The sequence below is a fragment of the Saccopteryx leptura genome, chromosome 2 (genome assembly GCF_036850995.1).
Source record: "Saccopteryx leptura isolate mSacLep1 chromosome 2, mSacLep1_pri_phased_curated, whole genome shotgun sequence".
Taxonomy (NCBI): Eukaryota; Metazoa; Chordata; class Mammalia; order Chiroptera; family Emballonuridae; genus Saccopteryx; species Saccopteryx leptura.
Genome location: NC_089504.1, coordinates 345,799,090 through 345,821,588, shown reverse-complemented (window position 1 = coordinate 345,821,588; position 22,499 = coordinate 345,799,090). Strand labels below are relative to the sequence as shown.

The window sequence follows — 22,499 nt, the reverse complement described above, 5'->3', positions numbered from 1 at the left end:
GTTGCTGTGCCCCATAAATGCCATTTACAAAGATAATAAAGAAACTAGCCAGACTAAGGTTATTGCATAAAACAATTTAAGAGGATTATTTAGCGCTTTTTTTTTTTTCATTTTGCTTTGAAGATCTCTGGGCAAAACAGAAAGACAGAATCTGCTGAAAGCAAATATCACAAAGACCATGATTTCTATGCTGAGAGTACAGAGTTTATTAGAAAACAGACAACTTGCTTTGGAGTTAGACGATTATCTTGAGGAGACAGGGCATTCTTCATCAGTAGTTAGCCTGCAAGGATGTCTTCAGTGCCTACTGTGAGCCAGTTTGAAGAGATAAGAAGTCGACTTCTGGAGGAAAGACATGTTGCCCTGCAGTGAAGCTAAGGGACAGCAGGATGGACCTGGCCATCCACTGGGGGACTCTCAGAGATGATGCACTACTCAGCAGCAGCAGCAGGGGTAGGTCCTGCAGGTGCTGCGGCAGGGGGCGGGCTGGCAGCAGGGGGGCCGGCAGCAGGGGGCCTGCACACAGATGGGCTGGCAGCAGGTGGAGGCCCAGCAGCAGGGGCGGCAGACCACGGCCGTGCAGGACGTGGGGCAGCAGGCGATGGGCCGACAGCAGCCCTCCTGCAGGCCGCAGGGGTCACAGCAGATGGGGCGGCGGCAGGGCTCGCAGATGGGGCGCGTGCAGCGGGGCACACAGGTCACGGGGCGGCACACGGTGGTCTGGCAGCAGCAGGGCCGGCAGCAGCAGGGGTCCCGGCAGCAGCAGGGCTGGCAGCAGCAGGGCTGGCAGCAGCCTCCCCCACAGCTGGAGGAGCAGGTGGAGCCGCAGCAGGAGCCGGTCATGGTGGTGTCTGGGGCTGGGCTGGGTTGAGCAGGTGAGAGGAGTTGGGTGCTCAGGTGTGAATGTCTTCCTCACTATCGGGGTCCTTTATATACCCTGGCCTGGTGCTGATGACCCCCAGGGCACAGGGTCACTTCCTTGTTTTTGTTTGTTTATTTATTTACTTATGTTGAAATGGCACTGGCAGGTTAGTAAGTTCTCTAGGCACGTCTTTAGCTGTTCAGGTACTCATAAAAGACTACTTGTTTTTCCTTATTTAATGGAAACTCATTACTTTTTTCTATTTATGGCTCAAATATGAACTTAATGACCCTAACTTCAAAGTCTCCAATTACCTTTATAATTTGGTGACGCTCTAACCAATGGTGTTTTGAAGCACGGAGGAGCTGCCACTCTTCGCTCCCTTGCTGACAGTGGGTGTGAGTCCCCGGGCTGGGACTGCACTCTGGCGCTGCTTAGCCTCCCAGGCAAAACAAATTCAGAAAAAATACTCCAGGAACGTTTTTTAAGTCATGGTTTGTTGGTAAGAAAAGAACTTTTCAGTCTACTTTTTGGAGCTACAAGAATACATCTTAGTAGACCTCTGTCATCAGTGTTTCCTTTTTACAAAAAGTTTTGTAAAATACATGTAACATAAAATTTGCTATCTTGACCATTTTTGTGCATACAGTTCAGTGACATTAAACACATTCATATTACTGTGTAGTCATCAGCACTATTAACCTCCAGAATGCTTCCATCTTGCAGAATAAAATCCGTACTCGTCAAACACTAACTCTCTGTGACCACCCCTCTCTGGCTCCTGGCAGCCACCACTTTATTCGTTTTCTGTTTTCCCTCCAGCCTAGCCTATGTTAACCACCATTGCATTCCATGCTACAAATTTGGCTTCATTTTTTTTTTTTTGGTCTTCGATTACATGCTTATTAACTTTCATAATTATATATTTCCATACCAAGGTGACTTTCATTATTTATGCCCTTCATGATAGCAAAAGAAATACATATATTCCTTTATTCTTTATAATAATCCTATGAGGTAGGTATTATTGTATTATAGTCCTTATTTTATACATACGAAACCAGATAAGTGATTTGCCTAAGGTCATTCACTTTGCAGCATTGGAACCGATACTTATTCCAAAAACAGCTCCGGGAACACTTTGTGCAAGCCCAAGAAGCTGAAGAATGGAATTGTGGGTATCACATTCCTTGTCATTAAGCAATGTCTGTTTGTTTAGAAATTTTAACATTGAGTTTATTTTTTTTAAATAGTTGTTATTTGTGAAATGGCTCATTTTTAAAGTCACCAGAAAGGACTCTATGTCTCACCAATATCCTCAAGAATTGGAAGAATTATCTCCCACACAGCCTTCTCAAAATTCAAGAACATACCATAAGGAGATAGTAATAACATTGGATGTAACTGAGTGGTCATGGGGCACGAGGAGCAAAGCCACGATCTAGATGATTGCTCAGTCTGCCAGCATGACAAAATCCCCAGGTAGTGATCCCAGCTGGGGGTGGTCTGCAGGCCCGCCTAGTTTACACCCCAGTGTCTCTTACTCCACTCTCTCCCCCTGGACTGTGCTTGAGTTTCTTCCTGCCCACAGCACCGACTGTGATATTCAGTTGTTTCAAGCTGTCAGGACTTGTAGGGGAATGCTGACACTCAGTAATTTTCTAGTTTCCGCCTCTGGATTTGCTTGGTTCTGACCTGTTGCTTTACAACAAAGTCTGTTCTAGGTCTACGGTTGAAGGCTCCAGGTTAGGCCTTCTCCTTGATCATCCGGCTGGCACTGTCCCTCGCAGCTTACCCAGACCTGCCCAGCCACTGTGCTGACCAGAACATGCAGTTAACTATGGGAGCAAACACGAGCCAATAATAATGATGAGCTTGGGACAGGACAAAGCATTCTTCATCTGAGAAAATATTGTAAGATGAGGACGTCTCTAGAAGGCTATCAAGAAAGATTTGGGGATGAAGGGAAACAAATGATGGTAGAGAATTTTAAAAATAGTGATCAAGAATATGTAGAAAGAAATTGGATTTGTGAGCCTATACATTAGTAAACTATTAAACCCTTAGGAAAGAGAAAAACCCTGTTGTGCACATACTTGTAAGAATGAGATGGCACTCGAACACCAGGTGTGTAGGCTTTATTAGAGGAGAAAGACCTGCCAGGGCACTCCTCCAGGAGAAGTGCACCCAAACAGATTCTGAGGCAAATTTTTTATAGGGTTAAGGGAGAGCTTTGAGCAAGTGTGTGTTGCGTCAGCAGTTCTGGTATGCTCCCTTCTGTAGTTTTACGATATCGGCTTCTTGGAACGCTTCTCCTCGGGTGGCTGACCAGCTTCCTAGAACTTTTCTGTTTCAGGGGCGATAGTCCAGTAAGGGTGGGGTCAGATAGCCAAGCAGAACAGCAAAAGGGCAGTTTGGAAGTTTTGGTAAATTCATGTATCCATCAATACTGAAAATGTTAAGCTTTTAATCTAATGGAATTCTTGTTGAGAAACTTTTACTATCTTTCAAGAAAAATACTTTTCTTCATAATATGGCTTGTTGTTTTATTGTCAGAACACACATGTCCAGTATGAGGAGATAGTTGGAGTAGATAAAGCTTCCTTCCTTCCTTCCTTCCTTCCTTCCTTCCTTCCTTCCTTCCTTCCTTCCTTCCTTCCTTCCTTCCTTCCTTCCTTCCTTCCTTCCTTTTTCCTTTCTCTCTCTCTCTCTCTCTCTCTTTCTTTCTTTCCTTTTCTTTCTTTTTTATTAAGTGAGAGACAGGGAGGCAGAGAGACAGACTCCCGCATTCATCCTGACTGGAATCCACTCAGCAAGCCCCATCTGGGGCTGATGCTCTGCCCATCTGGGTCCACTGCTTCATTGCTCAGCAGCCAAGCTATTTCAGCACCTGAGGCAAGGCCATAAGCCATCCTCAGCTCCTGGGGCCAAATTGCTCGAACCATTAGAGCCATGACTGTGGAAGAGAAGGAGAGAGAAAGAATGGGGAGGGGTGGAGAAGCAGATGGTTGCTTCTCCTGTGTATCCTAACCAGGACTCAAACCCAGGACTTTCATACACTGGGCTGACACTACCCCTGAGCCAATTGGCCAGTGCCAGCCTCTCTCTTTTAACCCTTAGAACTTACTCAATGATTCAGCAAATAATTCCTAATTATATACTATGTGCCAAATATTGTGCAGGTCCTTGGAAATCTAGGAGTGAGCAAAGTCAATTAAGATCCAGGCTTCCACAAAGCTTATCTCGCCTGACTGCTCTCAATGAGCAGGTAGATATGCCCAAGCATACAGGTAGCACATTCCAAAAAACTCTTATAGATCAGATGTTGGGAAATCAGTACATATTTCTCAGGAAAACAATAATGTTACTTTTCTGGCCAGCTAAAAAAATTTTAACAACAACAATATGTCTAATGTGAATTTATGATATCACTATATCAACTGCATTCGCATTATTTTAACAGTAAAATTATTTGGAGTGGTTCCAACCAAGGTACATTTCTCTCTGTCTGCTCAACAGCAGTGCGTGACTCCACTGAAATTCAAACGGGCCGTAGTGGTGCCGGTGGGAGCCGTGGGAAAAGCTCGGATGGGGTTTGTCCAGCACAGGCGCTCAGTCATTGAGGTCTCCCAGATACTGGTTCACATTAATCACTGTGCAGTTTTCTAACTCAGGGAACGTATGGGGCTCTGATGTAGGCTTCCTCCCCCTTGTCACGTGTGCTGATGATTCATGAGTCACATTCATGATCAGAGAGACCTGCTGAAATCTCTCCCTTCACTCAGCATCACCACAAAACCTGTGGCTTGAAATGTGAAGCTACTTAACGTAAGATGTTCTGAATGATTTACATAGCTGTTAAAATTGCAGACCTTGTACTGGAATTGCTCCTGAAGCTCCACAATGGCCGTGGAAGAGCCCTCTTCCTTCGGTTCTTCTGATTCTGCACACCGTAACGTAAGCTAAAAGTAAGCTTCCGAATATAAATAAGCACTAGAGAGAAATACATTTGCTTCTCAGAAATAAAAAATTTTATTATTTTACCACGCAAAAACCCAGCGTAAATGTAATCTGATCTTGGAAAAATGTCCCATCTTGAAATAGTGGAGGAGTGATGATGAGTCGGTGGGATAGAATTTTATTCAAGAGGAACTTTGAGCTTTGTTTACTCATTTTTCAAGCCAGATGATGAAAGTTGGAATTTTTCTAAAGATTCTCAAAGAGGGCCAGCATGAGCTGCTTAATTATGTGGAAAATGGATGGCCCGGTACTGTGGAGTTAGTTGTGAAAGAGGTGGTAGGTTGCAAAGGTGTGCTCTCTCATTCGATCCTTCAGGGTTGGGAAAAGTTTGTATGTTTCTGAGCACTTGGAATGTTTCCTGTTGGGCTGCTCAGCAGCAGCAGCAGGGGGAGGTCCTGCAGGTGCTGCGGCAGGGGGCGGGCTGGCAGCAGGGGGGCCGGCAGCAGGGGGCCTGCACACAGATGGGCTGGCAGCAGGTGGAGGCCCAGCAGCAGGGGCGGCAGACCACGGCCGTGCAGGACGTGGGGCAGCAGGTGATGGGGCAACAGCAGCCCTCCTGCAGGCCGCAGGGCTCACAGCCGATCCGATGGCGGCAGAACACAGCCATACAGGACGTGGGGCAGCAGGCGATGGGCCGACAGCAGCCCTCCTGCAGGCCGCAGGGGTCACAGCAGATGGGGCGGCGGCACGGCTCGCAGATGGGGCGCGTGCAGCGGGGCACACAGGTCACGGGGCGGCACACGGTGGTCTGGCAGCAGCAGGGCCGGCAGCAGCAGGGATCCCGGCAGCAGCAGGGCCGGCAGCAGCAGGGATCCCGGCAGCAGCAGGGCTGGCAGCAGCAGGGCTGGCAGCAGCCTCCCCCACAGCAGGAGCCGATCATGGTGGTGTCTGGGGCTGGGCTGGGTTGAGCAGGTGAGAGGAGTTGGGTGCTCTCAGGTGTGAATGTCTTCCTCCCCACTGGGGCCCTTTATATACTCTGGTCAGGACCTGATGACCCCCCAGGGCACAGGTCATTTCCTAAAGCTGTGGTTGCCCACTGAAATAAGAACCCAAGATGGGTGGACTGAGTTGCTGAGGCAGCAGTTCCAACGTCACCAAAAGCTGCTTTCCTTTCTTCCTGCTTTTCCCTTGAAATGAATACTTCATGATTTATATCTTCAGAAAAGTGACTCATTGAATAGCCAGATTTTCCAGACCATGTGACAAGTTGAAAGTTTGAAGAATCCAGTGTGGCCACATCACACTTTCTTCTTGTTTACCATCCATGAACAAGTGTGAGACAATAACGTTCACAGGCCTGACTTCATTGGCTGAGGCAAGAACAGCTAAAAATAACTAAAATGGCTCATAAAAGATGTGTACCGATTCTGCTATGAAAAGAATGGTGCAGTGCTTCTGTACAACAGCACACTGCTTCTCCTTGTTTGTAGGGAAATAACCATCCTAACCACTAGAGTGGTATCATTGTAACCAATTAGAGTTGGCTTATGACTCATACTGGCTGGTGAGATGCTTCCTGTGTAAACAATGCTATACTATTTGGGCGGGGGAGAGAAATATAAGTTCTAAATAGTTTCTGATCACCCAGTATTTACAAATTTTAGGAAGTCAGGACAAAGGCAGATAAAGTGACTGAAGGAGAAGAGTTTCTTATGGGACAATAAGGCCAAACTAAATGTGGGTTTTCTTGGTATTGTGCCTCTTAGCATGCCCCTCCCTGAGTATGGTCTTAGAAATAAAATTTAAACTGAGGTATCTCTTGCTTTCGAGGTGTGACAAAGGCACTTGTATTGAGTTCTTCAAAATATATTGAAAATATTTATAGAGGACTCAATTATAGTTCCTTAACAGATGCTGACATTTGCTGGCTGAGGGTTTTGATTCCGTATGAAAGGTGAAGTTGGGCTTCTGAAAAAGGCAAGGGGAATTAAGGGAATTGATGTCTGATAAAATAACTTTGTCTTTTTTAGCCATAGCTAAGAAAAATAGGGGTATAGAAAATAAATTTATAGTTGGAAGGTAGGTTATAGATAATATTGTCCAAGGGTTGCTGATGGCTATCAGACCAGATTTGTCTCCAAGGTATGTTGTTTGGTGTGATCATTTTTTTATACACTCTTTGGTCACCAATAGTCTTAGTCCTTGAAGGCCTTTGACTTTGTGGACCATCATAGTTCATCAGTTTTGGAAGGCCAGATTTGTAGAATGATTTTTCAGAGTCATACAGATAAAAGAATGGCAAAGTTTTAATAACACTACAGGTTTTCTGTTGAGTATGAACGCTGATGATTGACTCCCACTCTTTTCCCAAATCTGAGTCACTTCAAAGTAGTGAACACGTAGTAGTAGTTGTCAAAAATTCTGTCCCATATAGGAAAATAACAACTTGCTTGATTTATGGTTTAGCATATTGTTATTTGGCATAGAATATATATACAGATTAGAATATTAGGAATAAGAATATATCTATTATTCTACTCGCTGCTTTTTTTTAACTAACAAAAAGATAGTACCAAGAAATTTTGGTTTTAAAATTACAGACTATCAGAAACATTGCTTCATGAAGTCACCTCAGTAAGAAGGGAATGTCCCACTCACTATTGCCTGGCCGGAAACACAAGAGAAGCAGCCTCAATATCCAGCCCAGAGGCAGAGTTTCAGGTAAGAGATTTTCAGACATGATTTTTGCATTTATCTTCCAGATGTTGTTGCTGTTGTTATTATTATTATTTTGCACAAAGCAGTGTTTTGTGCTTTGAGCAAAACTCCATTTCATATCAAAGTCCACTATTTCTCAAAATCCTACAGAAACTTTTTCTTTCTTTTTTTTGGTTCTTAAATATTTTTAATCTTATTTTTATTAATTTTAATGCAGTGACATTGATAAATCAGGATACATATGTTCCAAGAAAACATCTCCAGATTATTTTGGCCTTTGATTATGCTGCATACCCCTCACCCAAAGTTAAATTGTCTTCTGTCACCTTCTATCTGGTTTTCTTTGTGCCCCTCCCCTCCCCCTCCCCCTCCCTCTCCTTCCTTGCCCTCTCCCCACCCCTCCACCCCATTCCCTGTTACCATCACATTCTTGTCCATGTCTCTGAGTCTCATTTTTATGTCCCATCTATGCATGGGTTCATATAGTTCTTAGTTTTTTCTGATTTACTTATTTCACTCCGTATAATGTTATCAAGGTCCATCCATGTTATTGTAAATGATCCAATGTCATCATTTCTTGTGGCTGAGTAGTATTCCATAGTATATATGTACCAAAGCTTTTTAATCCACTCATTCTCTGATGGACACTTGGGCTCTTTCCAGATCTTCGCTATTGTGAACAATGCTGCTATAAACATGGGGGTGCATTTCTCCTTCTGGAACCGTTCTATGGTGTTCTTGGGGTATATTCCTAAAAGTGGAATGGCTGGGTCAAAAGGCAGTTCGATTTTCAATTTTTTGAGGAATCTCCATACTGTTTTCCACAGAGGCTGCACCAGTCTGCATTCCCACCAGCAGTGTAGGAGGGTTCCCTTTTCTCCACATCCTCGCCAGCGCTTATTCTGTGTTGTTTTGTTGATGAGCGCCATTCTGACTGGTGTGAGGTGATATCTCATTGTGGTTTTAATTTGCATTTCTCTATTGATTAGTGATGTTGAGCATTTTTTTCATATGCCTATTGGCCATCTGTATATCCTCTTTGGAGAAGTGTCTAATCATTTCTTTTGCCCATTTTTTGATTGAATTGTTTGTTTTTCTGGTGTAGAGATTTACAAGTTCTTTATAAATTTTGGTTATTAACCCCTTATCAGATGTACTGTTAAATATGTTCTCCCATTGTGTGGTTTGTCTTTTTATTCTGTTCTTATTGTCTTTAGCTGTACAAAAGCTTTTTAGTTTGATATAGTCCCATTTGTTTATCCTGTCTTTTATTTCCCTTGCCCATGGAGATAAATCAGCAAATATATCGCTGCGAGAGATGTCGGAGAGCTTACTACCTATGTTTTCTTCTAAGATGCTTATGGTTTTATGGCTTCCATTTAAGTCTTTTATCCATTTTGAGTTTATTTTTGTGAATGGTGTAAGTTGGTGGTCTAGTTTCATTTTTTTGCAGGTTGCTGTCCAATTTTCCCAACACCATTTGTTGAAGAGGCTGTCTTACTCCATTGTATTTCCTTACCTCCTTTGTCAAATATCCGTTGTCCATAGAACTGTGGGTTTATTTCTGGTTTCTCCGTTCTGTTCCATTGATCTATGTGCCTGTTCTTATGCCAGTACCAGGCTGTTTTGAGTACAATGGCCTTGTAGTATAGCTTGATATTAGGAAGTGTGATACCTCCGCCTTTATTCTTCTTTTTTAAGATTGCTGAAGCTATTTGTGTTCTCTTTTGGTTCCATATAAATTTTTGGAATATGTGATCTGTATCTTTAAAGTATGTCATTGGTATTTTAATTGGTATTGCATTGAATTTATAAATTACTTTGGGTAATATAGACATTTTAATGATGTTTATTCTTCCTAACCATGAGCACGGTATATACTTCCACTTGTTTGTATCTTCCTTGATTTTTTTTATCAATGTTTTATAATTTTCTGAGTACAAGTCTTTAGTCTCCTTGGTTAAATTTACTCCTAGGTACTTTATTTTTTTGGTTGTAATAGTGAAGGGGATTGTTTCCTTAATTTCTCTTTCTGACTGTTCATTGTTGGCATATAAAAATGCCTCTGATTTCTGAGTATTAATTTTATATCCTGCCACCTTGCTGAATTCATTTATCAGGTCCAGTAGTTTTTTGACTGAGACTTTAGGGTTTTCTATATACAATATCATATCATCTGCAAATAATGATAGTTTTACTTCTTCTTTTCCAACTTGAATGCCTTTTATTTCTTTTTCTTGTCTGATTGCTATGGCTAGGACTTCCAGTACTATGTTGAATAAGAGTGGTGAAAGGGGGCACCCCTGCCTTGTTCCTGATCTTAAGGGGATTGCTTTTAATTTTTGCCCATTGAGTATGATGTTGGCTGTGGGTTTGTCATAGATGGCTTTTATCATGTTGAGGTATGTTCCCTGTATTTCCACTTTGTTGAGAGTTTTGATCATGAATGGGTGCTGGATTTTATCAAATGCTTTTTCTGCATCTATTGAAATTATCATGTGGTTTTTCTCCTTCCTTTTGTTTATGTGATGAATAACATTGATAGATTTGTGAATATTGTACTATCCTTGCCTCCCCAGAATAAATCCCACTTGATCATGGTGTATGATTTTTTCCATATATTGTTGGATCTGGTTTGCTAATATTTTGTTGAGGATTTTAGCATCTAAATTCATCAGGAATATTGGCCTATAATTTTCTTTCTTTGTGTTGTCTTTGCCTGGTTTTGGAATCAGAATTATGCTCACCTCATAAAAGGAGTTTGGAAGTGTTCCTTCCTCTTGAATTTTTTGAAATAGCTTGAGAAGGATAGGAATTAGATCTTCTTTGAATATTTGGTAGAATTCACTTGTGAAGCCCAGGACTTTTCTTGGGAGTTTTTTGATAATTGTTTTGATCTCATTTGGTGTAATCGGTCTGTTTAGGTTTTCTGATTCTTCCAGATTGATTTTTTGAAGATTGTATGTATCTATCAAGGAATTTGTCCATTTCATCTAGGTTGTCTAGTTTTTTGGCATACAGTTCTTCATAGTATTTTCTTACAATATTTTGTATTTCTGTTGTGTCAGTTGTTATTTCTCCCCTCTCATTTCTAATTTTATTTATTTGAGTCCTCTCTCTCTTTTTCTTGGTGAGTCTAGTTAAAGGTTCATCAATCTTGTTTACCTTTTCAAAAAACCAGCTCCTAGTTTCATTGATCCTCTGTATTGTTTCTTTAGTCTCTATGTCATTTATTTCTGCTCTGATCTTTATTATTTCCTTCCTTCTACTACCTCTGGGCTTTACTTGCTGTTCTTTTTCTAGTTCTTTTAGCTGCAGGGTTAAGTTGTTTATTTGAGCTTTTTCTAGCTTCTTAAAGTGTGCCAGTAGTGCTATGAACTTCCCTCTCAGTACTGCTTTTGCTGTGTCCCATAAATTTTGAATTGTTGTATGCTCATTGTCATTCGTTTCTAGGAATTTTTTTATTTCTTCTTTGATCTCATTCTTAATCCATTTGTTATTTAACAACTTGCTATTTAGTTTCCATGTGTTTGAGAATTTTTCAGCTTTTCTGTTGTGGCTGAGTTCTAGTTTCATGCCATTGTGATCAGAGAAAGTGCTTGATATGATTTTAATCTTCTTAAATTTGTTGAGACCACTTTGTGCCCTAACATGTGGTCTATCCTAGAGAATGTACCATGAGCACCTGAAAAGAATGTATATTCTGCTGCTTTAGGGTGAAAGGTTCTGAAGATATATATTAAATCGAGTTGATCTAGTGTGTCCTTTAAGTCTGCTGTTTCTTTGTTAATTTTCATTCTTGAGGATCTATCTAGTGATGTTAGTGGGGTATTAAAATCCCTTACTATTATAGTGTTGCTGTTGATCTCGCTCTTTATATCCATCAAATCTGCTTTATATATTTAGGTGCTCCTATATTAGGTGCGTAGATATTTATAATAGTTATATCTTCCTGTTGGATTGCTCCCTTTATCATTATGTAGTGGCCTTCTTTATCTCTTACTATGTTCTTTGTTTTAAAGTCCATTTTGTCTGATATAAGTATTGCTACCCCAGCTTTTTTTCATTTCCATTTGCATGAAATGTTTTTTTCCATCCTTTTACCTTCAACCTATGTGTATCTTTTGTTTTAAGGTGTGTCTCTTGTAGACAGCATATGTACGGGTCCTGTTTTCTTATCCATGCAGCTACCCTATGTCTTTTGATTGGATCATTTAATCCATTTACATTTAGGGTTATTATTGACACGTAATTATTTATTGCCATTTTATTCTTTAAAGCTGAATTCCTCTTTTGCTATATTCTTTTCCCACTTTGATCTGTTTACACTATGCCCCTTAACATTTCCTGCAGCATTGGTTTGGTTGTAATGAATTCCTTGAGTTTTGTTTTTTTTTTTGTCTATGAAACTTTTTATTTATTCTTCAGTTTTAAATGATAGCCTTGCTGGATAAAGTAGTCTTGGTTGTAGGTTCTTGTTCTGCATTACTTTGAATATTTCTTGCCATTCCCTTCTGGCTTCAAGTGTTTCTGTTGAGAAGTCTGATGTCATCCTTATGGGGACTCCTTTGTAGGTGATAGCCTTTTTTTCTCTCGCAGCTTTTAATATTTTCTCTTTATCACTTAGCTTTGGTATTTTAATTATGATGTGTCTTGGTGTAGGTTTTTTTGGGTTTCTTTTTAGTGGAGTTCTCTGTGCTTCTTGAATTTGTGAGAGTTTGTTTCTCCTGCATTAATTTAGGGAAGTTTTCAGCTATGATATGATTGAACAAAACCTCTATCCCTTGTTCTTTCTCTTCTTCTTCAGGAACCCCTATGATGCAGATATTATTTCTCTTTATGTTGTCACAGAGCTCTCTAAGAGTTTCCTCAGACTTTTTGAGTCTCTTTTCTCTTTTCTTCTCTGCTTTCATGCCTTCATTCCAGTTGTCCTCCAACTCGCTGATTCGATCCTCAGCTCTATCCATCCTGTTTTTAATTCCTTCCATTGTGGTCTTCATTTCTGATATTGTATTTGTCATCTCCGACTGATTCTTTTTTAATATTTCAATATCCTTTTTAATACTTGCTATTTCTTTATTGAGGTGTTCGTGATGACCATTCATTGTTGTTCTAAGATCCTTAAGCATCCTTACAATCATTATTTTAAACTCCGCATTCGGAAGTTTGATTATTTCCATATCACTCAGTTCATCTCCTGAAGGTTTCTCTTGTGGTTTCATTTGGATTGCACTTCTTTGTCTTCTCATTGTGTCTGTTTGTTTGGGTGTTTTCTTTGTAGAGCTGGTTGAGTCTAGGCTTGGTGTTTTCACTTTTGTTGTTTCTAGGTCTTCTTGGGTTGGCATCAGCTATTATTTGTAATCCACTTTTGGATTTGGGCAGCTTTGAAGTCTTGATTTGTTTGTTTTTTTTAACAGGTGATTGTCTTGTTTGTGGATCTCAGCAGGGGGCTTTTTTGAAACTGTATCCAGGAATGCGATGGGTGTGACCTGAGGTTCTGAAGTCCTCTTCTGCCAGTTAATCCCTCTGGGGGCGGGTTGCTTTCTCAGCTTCAGTAGGGGGAAGTGTATCTCAGATCTCTATGGAGACCTGAGTTACTGCCCCTCCTCCCCACTTCTTGTTTTTAGCTGTGTCTTGTTGCACTGATTGGAGCTGGAGAGATGTCTGTATCTCTGTGACCTGGAAGTACTTTTGTATTTTGCTTTGTGGAAGGATCAGCCCCTCCCCCAGTTATGGCCGCCTCCAGCACTGAGTTAGTCAGCTTTTTATGTCATCACCTGTATTCCACTCCCCCTCACCATTCGTCTCTCTCTCTCTCTCTCCTTTCTTTTTGGAAGACAAGTGGGCCCTTTCAACACACCTCATTCCCTGGTCACCAGGCAAGTGGCTGTGAGCAGTATTTACTGCTCTTTTCTTTGGAGTAAGAGCCCAACCTCACCCCTGCCCTGTTCCTGTAAGCAGGGGAGATTCAGGCACTCCCTACCAGGTTTGTTGTGGCTTCTTCTTTGCTCCTTGGTTTTTGAAAGCTGTTCTTGTAATCCAGATTTGGTTTTTCATGGTGATTGTTCATAAATTAGTTTATAATCCAGTTTGGTGGTGTGAGCTGGGAGTATGTGTGTCTGCCTACTCCACTCCAGAAACCTTTTCTCTTCCTTCCTTTATTTTGTGGTGCCCTGCTGTGTGGTCTCCCTTGCTGTAGCACATTAATGGACCTAAACTTGTGGGACAAGAGATGTGTCCCTGGTCTTTATCGTGTCGGCTTTTTTTGTTATATCATTCACATAACTGGTTCTGCAATAGATAATAATCCCACCAGAGTGGGCATAAGTAATCAGTAACCATGGTGGTGATAAACTGTAGGACTTTTGTGGCTGAGTCGGGAAAGAATATAGCATTGGTGACAATTTGTGATGGTGAACCATGCCCCCATCTTAACAGCTTCATAGGTTGTATTTTGTTAGGAACTAGTTTCAGGGCCACTGGATGTTAGGAAATTTTTTTTAAATTCTGAAAACAAAATATGTATTCCCTATTCTCCAAGATGATCTTTATTAAAATATCCTCCAATCATAAGATTAGAAATGGGGATGGGGGAGCTTAGCAGGAAGGGATGGGAAGACAAAGGAGTATCCAGATCCTTCCTCCACCACCTAGCAATTGTGACTCAGAGCAAGTACTCGAGTACTTGTACCCTGACACCCCCAGTTTCCTCGTCTGTGAAATGGTAAGTGTCTTCTCGAGCCAGGTTTACCATAAAATCCATACGAACGAGAAAGACGGGAGCAATGGATACCATTAATTGAGAAGAGAACATATTTTAGTTGGAAAAGACAGAAAACTCTAGATGATCAGGGAACTGGTGAGATTTATTTCTGAAATTAAAAAAATAAATATCTCTTCCAAATGGTGTAGATATTCATCTGCCTAAAGCCGGGAAGACTAAACCAGGGAATATTCTGGAGTCTCTTGCCGCTTGGAGTTAATTCCTTTGATGGTTCAGGGTGAGAGGAAAAGTCTGGCAGATGCATGTATTTTCCCCAGCTCTGTTTTCTCCTGATGCTAAAATCCCTATTTATAAATCCTATCATCTAGGACTCTTTCCTGTGGACTTGCAGGTCAACTGTTAAAGAACCCTTTCATTGCAAGACGGCCTCGATCTGATGATGAAGTTTTTGGTCTTCTTTATTTATTAGGAATTTTGTTTCTGCCAGTGGATGTGGACCATCCTGGAAAAAATAAAGCCTTCGCTGAATCCTTTCCCACTCTTTGTGACATGATATGTAATAAATAGCACATCTTTTGAGCCTGTCTGACATAGTGATGCTCAAATATGCAGCAAGGAGTACAAATGACAGTACTGGGTGCTTACTGTATGCCAGGCACTTTACATACATACAGTCATTTAACTTTCCCAGCAGTCTGCATTGATGAGTATTAATTTTCCCATTTTGCAAATTAGGGAACCTGAAGGTGAGAGAAGTTTGTTATATTGAATGCAGAAGTTTTTGCTTTAAGGAAATATCCACCTCTTAGAATTCTTGTCATAAATTCTCTTCTAATTTAGTTGGATTCAACAAATAGAAATTAATTCCAATTCTATTCTAAACAGTAAGCTCAGTACTGGGAGCCAGAATGAATAAACTGTGGTTTGTGGTTGGAGGAAGATAAATAGATAATCTCTATACAGTGCTTAGTGGGGAGGGAGATAAACACAGGATCACAGGATTCTACTGGCCTATGTCAGGGTACCGAACCTAGCCCCCCTCTCAGTCTGTGTGTGCGTGCGTGCGTGCGTGTGTGTGTGTGTGTGTGTGTGGTTGCCTACTGCAGAAGACTGAATTGAACTTGGAAATGACTCAAAGTTAGATAGCTGAAGAAGGTGGAGGGATAGGGAAGGTGAAAGGATAGTCCAAAAAAAGGAAAGAACCTGAAAAAATGAAGAAAAAAAAAAGGAACTGCATAGCATGTGTGTTACTGTGAGAATTTTAGTGCTGCTTTAAGAGAAACTTTGTGGGGACTCTTAAGACATGAACCTGGAGATACGAGTGGAAGACAGGCCATGGAGGACCTGGTGTGCATAGATTTCCTACCCATGTGAGCAGACAAGGATGAGCCCGGCTGTCCTGCACAACCAGTCAAGACTCATACCAGGATTTGTAGCACCTCTCTCTCTTTCCCTCTCCTGTCTTCCTCATCTTCACTGTCTCTTTCCTTCTCCCTCTTCACTCTCCTTCCTGTTCATCATCTGCTCATCTCCGTACACTAATATAACTGCACTAATAAATGAATCAGGTAGCAGAGAGGTTTATAGCAAATGCAGTTTATTGGAAACAAGTGAGCAGCAGCACATTACAAATGATAATGGGAGGCACGAGCAGCCTCTGGAGTTCAGGATGGGGTTGCCAAGTCCACTCCAGGTCTCTTAAATGTGGGATTGCCATCCATGGTGACTTCTGCTGCTGAGGACACCTGGGCTTGGCCAAGGGTTGAGATGGAGAGCTGCTCGTGTTGTATCCAAATGGTAGGGTGTAAAAATGACTATTGTCACTTTATGGAAAAATCTATTCTTTTTTTTCGTGTGTGTGTGTGTGTGTGTGTGTGTGTGTGTGTGTGTGTGTGTGTGTTTCCGAAGTTAGAAGCGAGGAGGCGGTTAGACAGACTCTCCCGTGCACATGACTGGGATCCACCCAGCATGCCCACCAGGGGGCGATGCTCAACCCATCTGGGGCGTTGCTCCGTTGCTTCCTGAGGCGGAGGCCATGGAGCCATCCTCAGTGCCTGCGGCCATCTTTGCTCCAGTGGAGCCTTGGCTTCAAGGGAAGAGAGAGACAGAGAGGAAGGAGAGGGGGTAAGGATGGAGAAGCAGGTGGGCGCTTCTCCTGTGTGTCCTGGCCGGGAATCAAACCCGGGATTTCTACAGGCCGGGTGGACGCTCTACTGCTGAGCCAACTGGCTAGGGCTGGAAAAATCTATTCTTCTTTCAACTTGATTAAACTGCAGAATGGGTGCTTTAGCACCAACATATTCATCTGTGGGGACCTTGGGGCTTCAGCAGCAGCAGCAGCAGGGGGAGGTCCTGCAAGTGCTGCGGCAGGGGGCGGGCTGGCAGCAGGGGGGCCGGCAGCAGGGGGCCTGCACACAGATGGGCTGGCAGCAGGTGGAGGCCCAGCAGCAGGGGCGGCAGACCACAGCCGTGCAGGACGTGGGGCAGCAGGCGATGGGCCGACAGCAGCCCTCCTGCAGGCCGCAGGGGTCACAGCAGATGGGGCGGCGGCAGGGCTCGCAGATGGGGCGCGTGCAGCGGGGCACACAGGTCACGGGGCGGCACACGGTGGTCTGGCAGCAGCAGGGCCGGCAGCAGCAGGGGTCCCGGCAGCAGCAAGGCTGGCAGCAGCAGGGCTGGCAGCAGCAGGGCTGGCAGCAGCAGGGCTGGCAGCAGCCTCCCCCACAGCTGGAGAAGCAGGAGCCACAGCAGGAGCCGATCATGGTGGTGTCTGGGACTGGGCGGGGTTGAGCAGGTGAGAGGAATTGGGTGCTGTCAGGTGTTAATGTCTTCCTCACTATCGGGGTCCTTTATATACCCTGGCCTGGTACTGATGACCCCCAGGACACAGGGTCACTTCCTTGTTAATTTCCTGTCCAATTAAGTGAGGCTTTAGCATTGACTAATGTTTTGAGTAATCCCTCACCTCATACATATACAGGCACCCACACCATAAATGTTTTTCCCTTTTTTTGCATTGTTTTTTCCTCAACCCAAATCCAGGCATTGGGTTAGATTCTGATGAGTTTCCCTTTAAATATTCCTAACTCATAAAAGAGAAAAGAACGTGTTTTCTAAACTAGTATGGTATCTAATCACTCTTCCCTGTGGCCCTGAAGTTAGTATTTTATTCATGGACTTCAAAGATTCTAATTACCACCCAACAGTGACTTGGCTACTTACATGCAGGCACATGACAGGAACAGGTCAATAGCAGCACTCCAGTGCAGACCGACAGTCATCTGCTTTCCAGATGTCTCCTTCCATGACTCGCTGAGAGGCAGGTTTGTGGGTTCTCGCATGAGGAGTGACCACATGGCACCATGGATCCTTGTCCCCCTGGTTTACTCATCCCTCCCCCCATCCCCAGTAGGGCCTGGACTGCCCTGCCTTGATTGCAGTGTCTCCACCTTCATCTGGAATGCCCTCCTCATCCTTCCCAGCCAAACTCAATGTCTACCTTGATTGGGAAACCCTCATTGAAGATTTGTTGCAATTTTTGTCTTCGTAATTTATTTGAGATTAGTCACTGCATGTGTGGAATCCAGGAAGGGACTGTCGAGGATATGTAGGCTTATGCCCTCATTTGGCGGGATGGTCATGCATGGTCACCATGGTCACACAGTGATGTCAGGGGTCCAGGTCTCCTTATTCCTCAGTAAGCAGCCTCTGTGAGCTTTCAGTTTACGAGGCTCAGTAGACCAGAGTCTTCAGATGGGAGAGAGACCAACTCAATCTTTGAAGTAAGTGGTATGACTAAAAGTGATAAGGGAAGAGAATTAAGGAATGTTTCCCTGCTGGACAGACAATCTGAAAGGGCCCAAGGATGGCTGTGCTGGTCAGACCTGTGCACGAGCACAGAGGCTACTTTCTGAGCATCAGCAGAGCTCAGCGGAGGGGGTGGCATGGGGGCTGCTTTTCTAGATGTCAGTCTGGTTGCCCTTTAGGGACTCATCATGTCACTGAGATAGGCATGGACTTGTCTGAATCCTTCTATTGTTATTTATTTGTATCTTCATCCTGTATCTTACCTTTATGATGAATTCCATAAATTTACTTCTTACTAGTGAAGTACATCAACACTTTTTTTGTTGTTTTGGATTTGAATTAAAAAAAAAAGAAAAATAAATCTGTCCAGTCAATCCCATTTACTCTCTGTGAGCACTAAATAGAAAAAGGAGAGCCAAGAACTTGCAACCACCATTCAAACACTTTTTAATAGTCATTTGTCCTAAATTTGCTCCCTCTGCTTCAAGGGGGAGGCTTTTTGTTGTCATGGTGGAATTAGTTCTCTGTTTGTTGTGATGATACCCTGAAAGAGATCACAGATGTGCATTATACCAAATTCATTCTCTGTACTCATGCCAGGATTTTCTCTTGGCTTCTTTTATATTATAAATTGATTTTTTACTATGTAGACTAAATAATTCTCTGCAATTATGCGGTTAGAATTACATGCAATATTCTAGGAAAAATCATAACCTGATATAAGGATAATATTTTCTGATTTGTTTACAGATAACCTTTTTAATTATGACCAACATTCTGTGGACATTTTTGGCCACAACGTTCCTTTGAACTAACATCTTATATCGTAGTTTTACAAGGAATTTTCTTTTCTAACCAGGCTCTTACTGGAAGGTTATATGTATGCTCCTCTAAGAAAGTTTATAATACTGTAATTTAGTTTGCTGATATTGGATATCAGCTTTCATTTTTTTTCATACCTATGTAAAAACTTAAAGTTACAATTTAGAGAGTATTTGGTATGTTCCATGGACTGTGATAGGTATCTTTTACCTATCTTATTAACCATCATAACAATCAATCGAGTTAGGTATTATTATCTCTACTTTATAGATGAAGAATCTGAAACTTAGAGAGGTTAAGTAATTTGCCCAAGGTTACACAACTCTTAAATGACAGTCTGGATTCAACCTAAGCATGTCCTACCCTTAAGCCTGTGGTTTTACAAATATACTTACAAAAACAAATAGGATTCTCTTTTAATTTAACACGATAGTATGTCACTTTGTATTTATAAAAGCTTAATTTTATCTCTATACCCAGAGATCTATTAACCTATGTCCTTCAGAAAATTTATTAAAATAAAATCAACCTGGCACAAACACGGGCACTCCTTTATTTTTATTTCCTTTATAAAAAACTGTCTGCTTAATCTTTTCATACTGATAGATGCATTAAGCTCGTTTCTCATTGCCACCACAGGTGAATTAGTCAGCTACTGCTGCATAACAAGCAACCACAAACTCTTATAATATACAATAACAAGTATTTATTTCTTGGTCATGTATTTGCAGGTCAGTTGCGTTTTGGCTGTTTGAGGCTGACCTTGCCTTCGGGCTGTGGGTTGGTCTTGGACTTTCTTTTAAATTAGAGTTGTCAGGTTTACTAAGTAAAAATAAAGGTAATTCAGTTAAATGTTGATGTCTATTAACCAACAACTAATTTTTTAGTACGTTTGAGTATGCACTGGGGTATACTTACTAAAAAAATGTATTCATTGTTTATCTGAAATTCCAATTCAGTGAGCTATGTCCTGATTTTTAGTTGACAAGCCTCCTACTGATAGCACAAGCACTGGGGAGCAATCCCAGTCATGCAGACAATTTCAGGTCTGTGCTTGGGTCATGTCCTCTAACAACCCATTGGCCAAGCAAGTCACATGGTGAAGTTCAAACCACAGGGTGAGAGAGTCAGGAGGATATTTCTTCCAGAGGGTGGGAGAGGAAAAGAGTAAATATTAGTGAAGAATGATATAATCTACCAGAGCAGTGAATCAGAATTTTAACACTCTTTATTGTGAAGCTTGGATAAGGACTTTTAGAAAGACAAACTAGAGCATGTTCACTGGGTCTGCATTTTTGAGGTTACTTTTAGTCCTTGTCCTCCTATTCCTAGTCAACCAAAAATGTCATTGATTAAACAATTTCCTGATTTCTCTATACGAAATTCATGTTTGTCACTTTCCTGTTAGTTTATATTTGATTAGGTGTACAAAAGGAAGACACTAGTTTTATGAAAATAGCTATTCATTTAATCAAATATTTCATTGCCTACTATAAATACCACTTATTCAAATGACTAACAGGTGAAATTTGCTCTGGGGAAAATTAATGAAGGGCATCAGCAACACAGATACTGAACTAATATGAAATCCCCCTCTGACTCCTTATAAACAGAGATTCTGGATATGTTATAAAGTGAAAAGTTTCCAAATTTAAAAAAAGAGAAAATAAAAATCCCCAGGTGCTAAATCAAGAAGGACTTTAAGACCAGATTGTTCAGTCTATGGCCTGGTGCCTCAGCTTTTTTAGGATCTGAACCAGTGACTCAGGGCTGGAGTTTTAATTTCCTCATAGGGCCAAGAGACTTTATGGTGGGACCATGAAAATCTGCGACTCTGGAGGGATCTCTCTCCTGAGATAGGAGAACTGGAAAAAGTCAGTAAGAGAAGCCCAGTTAATCTTGTTCTTTGATGAAAGTTAATGGAAGAGAAAAAATAATTCTATGTTCAGAACTGAAAGCTTACCATATAGTAAGTTTGGATTTCAGTGTTAGTCTTCTCTGTGATGTGGAAATCCCAAGCTGAGAAAAACTTTTGTCTCAGGCCAGAGAAACCCCTGATACTCCCAGAAGTAGCAAACTCCAGAACCATCATGAGGATGGAAGCAGTGGAGGTCCAGTTCATCATGTGATGTGTCATTATTTATTATGAGCTAACATTCACTGGAATTGTTTGTACTATAAAATTTTCATTTTTCTTGGGTGTGGAAATGTCCTTATGATTTTATTTTCTACAAAACAACCAGTTATTGGTCTTAGTTACATCTGAATAATAGGACTTCTACTTTTGTTAGTTTGTTTGGTGTTATGGTGACAAATCTGACTTTTCTCTACTTTATCCATGCGATTGCCTACTTCCGGAAACGCTGTGGTTCATCTGGATGACAGTGAAAATTGTGGATGGAGGACACTGGGTAGTAATTATTCTATTAACTCATAGTCATCTTTGGTAGATGATGACTGGAGAATCTGTACAATTGTAGTACTTTCTCTTAAATTAAAAAGATGTCCTGGATTCTCTGTCTTATGAGAATCACACTAAACACCTTTTAAGTCTTTTTTAGTTTCTCCTACAAAGTTTCAATAGTCTTAGTTTGTTGACAAAAAGAAGAAAAAAGATGACACTATCTGCCTCTTGCTTTTTTGCTTTTTCCACCATATCAAATCTCAGGTTGTAGAGGTTATACCATCTCTTTCATTACAAGGAATTGACAGATTTTTTACAAATCATGAGCAGCTTATGTCAGGTGCTTATCTGAGGTCATTTTGCAGTCTGGAAGTTCTCATTTTCCCTGTCTCTTTTGTCTTAAATATAAGCAGTTGTCATTACCTGTAGCCCTACCTCTGCCAATAATTGTAGCCACAATTACCGATTATAATTCATAGACCAGGATCCAACATACCTGCATAAACTCTTTTACTTAGTGTTCAAATGAGTGTAAGACAGGAAGAAAGGGACCCTGAAGACTGACATTGACTTAGCAGAACTTCCTCATTCTGGCCAGCAGTGTCTTGTAGCTCTTCCCATCAAGAATCAGATTCTATTTCTCTACTCTTTGTATCTGGTTTGGCCTTACATCTCTTAGAGCATTTGTACTAGTATACAAAGAAGCCCAGTATAGCCTACTAGAGAATGAGAGGCCATGTAGAGAAAAACCAAGGCACCCAGGAGACAAGCAGCCCCAACTACCAGACATCTAAGTGAGGCCATCTTGGACCATTCAGCCCAGCTGAATTTTGAGAGGAATTCTGTAGCTTGAGCGAGACCAGGCAAGTTCATCAGAAGGATGCCCAGTGAGTGCATGGAATTTTGAGAAATAGCAAATCATTGTTTTGAGCTATTAAATTTGGGAGTGGTTGTTATGCAGCAATAGACAAGTGAGACAATCTTTATATATTCAATTTATTTATCCATGAGAGCAGTTTCCCTTATAGAAAATGGCATCTGGGGGTTCCTCTCACATGAGCTCCCACCAGTCAAACTCCTCTCATGTCAGTAGCCAGCATAGAAAGTAGGTTGAGACTGTATGATGCTATGATATTTCTTTAACTTCAAAATGTTTTGTTTGAATATTTTTAGACAGTTACAGAACATTATTTTGGAAAATA

General features: G+C 41.6%; 2 protein-coding genes across 2 annotated transcripts; both read right to left on the bottom strand.

The window, feature by feature from the left end:
* Positions 1-435: 435 nt before the first annotated feature.
* Positions 436-843, bottom strand: LOC136393719 (keratin-associated protein 2-3-like). The gene has a single exon (XM_066366353.1). The coding sequence runs from the start codon at positions 841-843 to the stop codon at positions 436-438; it is 408 nt and encodes a 135-aa protein (XP_066222450.1).
* Positions 844-16,588: 15,745 nt separating this feature from the next.
* On the bottom strand, positions 16,589-17,026 carry LOC136393718 (keratin-associated protein 2-1-like). Its single transcript, XM_066366352.1, has one exon. The coding sequence runs from the start codon at positions 17,024-17,026 to the stop codon at positions 16,589-16,591; it is 438 nt and encodes a 145-aa protein (XP_066222449.1).
* Positions 17,027-22,499: the final 5,473 nt, after the last annotated feature.